This window comes from Dipodomys ordii, unplaced genomic scaffold, assembly GCF_000151885.1.
Source record: "Dipodomys ordii isolate 6190 unplaced genomic scaffold, Dord_2.0 Scaffold107, whole genome shotgun sequence".
In the NCBI taxonomy this organism is placed as follows: Eukaryota; Metazoa; Chordata; class Mammalia; order Rodentia; family Heteromyidae; genus Dipodomys; species Dipodomys ordii.
The window spans coordinates 4138164-4140385 of record NW_012267323.1 but is presented as its reverse complement, the minus strand read 5'-3'; the positions used below and the strand labels follow the sequence as shown (position 1 = coordinate 4140385).

Genomic DNA, 2222 nt, shown 5'->3' with positions numbered 1-2222 from the left:
AGCCCAGGACACACAGGAACCTGACGAGTCACTCTGCCTTGCGGTGACTTTGGGTGTTTTCAGCACTGGAGCTTGAGCGGGCGGGCGGGCGCTCAGCCTGGCGCTCGCTCGCTCGCGTTGCAGGTGTGGGACGCCATCGAGGGCGTGCTGTGCTGCAGCAGCGAGGAGGTGTCTTCGGGCATCACAGCCCTGGTCTTCCTGGACAAGAGGTGAGCCCCCCCACCCCCGTCCCACATCCCTAAACGACGAGGCCATCAGGAGGGAGGGAGGGAGGGAGGGGGCTTAGAGGAGTTGGGGTGCACGAAACACAGGCGCTGTACCCTGTGGGGGAACCTCACCTACTGTTGGAAAAACTTGTTTTTGAAATTTTGCCAAGGAGGAAACTGAGGCACGGAGGGCGCTCTGGCTCACACCTTAAGGGGTCCCTGTCATCTCTTCCAGGATCGTGGCAGCGCGGCTCAATGGTTCCCTGGATTTCTTCTCCCTGGAGACCCACACTGCCCTCAGCCCCCTGCAGTTCCGAGGTCAGGGCCCGGGGCGGCCCGGGTCAGCACCGAGGGGGGGAGGGAGGTGCCGGGGTCCCCTCAGGCTCCTCACAGCTGCCCTGTCCGCAGGGACCCCGGGGCGCGGCAGCTGCCCGTCCTCGCCCGTGTACAGCAGCAGCGACGCGGTGCTCTGCCACCTGACGCACACCGTGCCCTGCGCGCACCAGAAGCCCATCACGGCCCTGCGGGCCGCAGCCGGCCGCCTGGTGACCGGCAGCCAAGACCACACCCTGAGAGTGTGTGCTGTGCGGGTGCTGGGGGCGAGGGGCGGCCGCGGGGGGGCTGGGGAGCCCCGAGACCAGAGCCGGTGCCTCCTTCCCCCCCAGGTGTTCCGTCTGGAGGACTCGTGCTGTCTCTTCACCCTGCAGGGCCACTCGGGGGCCATCACAACTGTGTACATCGACCAGGTAAAGGGCAGGGGGTGAGGCGGAGGGCGGGGTCCACACCCAGCCAGCGTGGGGCCCTTGTTGACAACAGCCCGCCCCCCCAGACCATGGTGCTGGCCAGCGGAGGACAAGACGGAGCCATCTGCCTGTGGGACGTGCTGAGCGGCAGCCGGGTCAGCCATATGTTTGCCCACCGTGGGGACGTCACCTCCCTCACCTGTACCACCTCCTGCGTCATCAGCAGCGGCCTAGATGACCTCATCAACATCTGGGACCGCAGCACGAGCATCAAGCTCTACTCCATTCAGCAGGTGGGCAGGGGCGCGGGGCGCCCCCGCTCTGGGGAAGGGCTCAGCACACTGAGTGACGCCCCTCCCGTTTCCGGCCCCACCTCCAGGACCTGGGCTGCGGCGCGAGCTTGGGCGTCATCGCAGACAACCTCCTGGTGACCGGTGGCCAAGGCTGCGTCTCCTTTTGGGACCTAAACTTTGGGGACCTGTTACAGACCGTCTACCTGGGCAAGAGCAGCGAGGCCCAGCCTGCCCGCCAGATCCTGGTGCTGGACAATGCCGCCATCGTCTGCAACTTTGGCAGTGAGCTCAGCCTGGTGTACGTGCCTTCCGTGCTGGAGAAGCTGGACTGAGGGCGCACGGCGCGGGGACACACACCCGGACCGGGACAGATGCATCTCCGGGCAGCGGCCTCTGAACTGTCATCCTGCTTGTAATAGTAAACTTTCTTTAAAAAAAGCAAACATGGCTTGACCAGACCCTCAGCTACGCGCGCTGCGCCCAGGCAGCAGCGTCAGAGCTGCGCAGTCTCAAGGTACCGGCACAGACTCTTTTATTTCAATAGCAAAGAGCTGGAAAAAAAAAAAAAAAAAAAGGTCAGGTCCGGCGAACGAGGCCAGGCCCGCGTGCAGCGCCCACCCCGCGGCGCGGGCGGGCCGAGGGCAGCAGGACGGGGTGGAGCTCCGGCTCCGGCCCGTGGGCCGCTCAGGTCTTGTTGAGCGTCCACAGCGGGTCCAGCAGGCTGAGCGGGTCGTCGCCGGGCCGCGCCGCCTTGAGGCCCTGGCCGTTGTGCGCCTGCAGGAAGTTCTGCTTGCTCATGCGCTGCTTGCCGCGCAGGGAGCTGTCCAGGGAGAAGGCCTCGGGGGTCAGGGAGGCCAGCAGCTCCAGCGAGGACGAGGGGGGCCCTAGACTGGGCGCTTCGGGCAGGGGCGGCTGCTCCTCGGCCTGGGGGAGCTCCGGCAGAGGCGACGAGAGCGGCGGGGGGGACGAGGGCAGGGCCG

General features: G+C 66.4%; 2 protein-coding genes across 2 annotated transcripts in view; one reads left to right on the top strand and one right to left on the bottom strand.

Annotated features, from left to right (window-relative positions):
• Positions 1–1680, top strand: part of Scap (SREBF chaperone) — a 43125-nt gene extending 41445 nt beyond the window's left edge. The window contains exons 12-18 of the mRNA XM_013028068.1: positions 3–43; positions 124–209; positions 442–524; positions 615–781; positions 872–952; positions 1036–1242; positions 1329–1680. Coding sequence (XP_012883522.1) covers positions 3–43; positions 124–209; positions 442–524; positions 615–781; positions 872–952; positions 1036–1242; positions 1329–1574 — 911 coding nt within the window. The 3' untranslated portion in view covers positions 1575–1680. The remainder of the gene's footprint in view (positions 1–2; positions 44–123; positions 210–441; positions 525–614; positions 782–871; positions 953–1035; positions 1243–1328) is intronic.
• A 197-nt stretch (positions 1681–1877) lies between these two features.
• Ptpn23 (protein tyrosine phosphatase, non-receptor type 23) overlaps positions 1878–2222 on the bottom strand; it is a 27157-nt gene continuing 26812 nt past the window's right edge. The window contains exon 26 of the mRNA XM_013028067.1: positions 1878–2215. Within this exon, the coding sequence (XP_012883521.1) occupies positions 1927–2215 (289 nt within the window). The 3' untranslated portion in view covers positions 1878–1926. The remainder of the gene's footprint in view (positions 2216–2222) is intronic.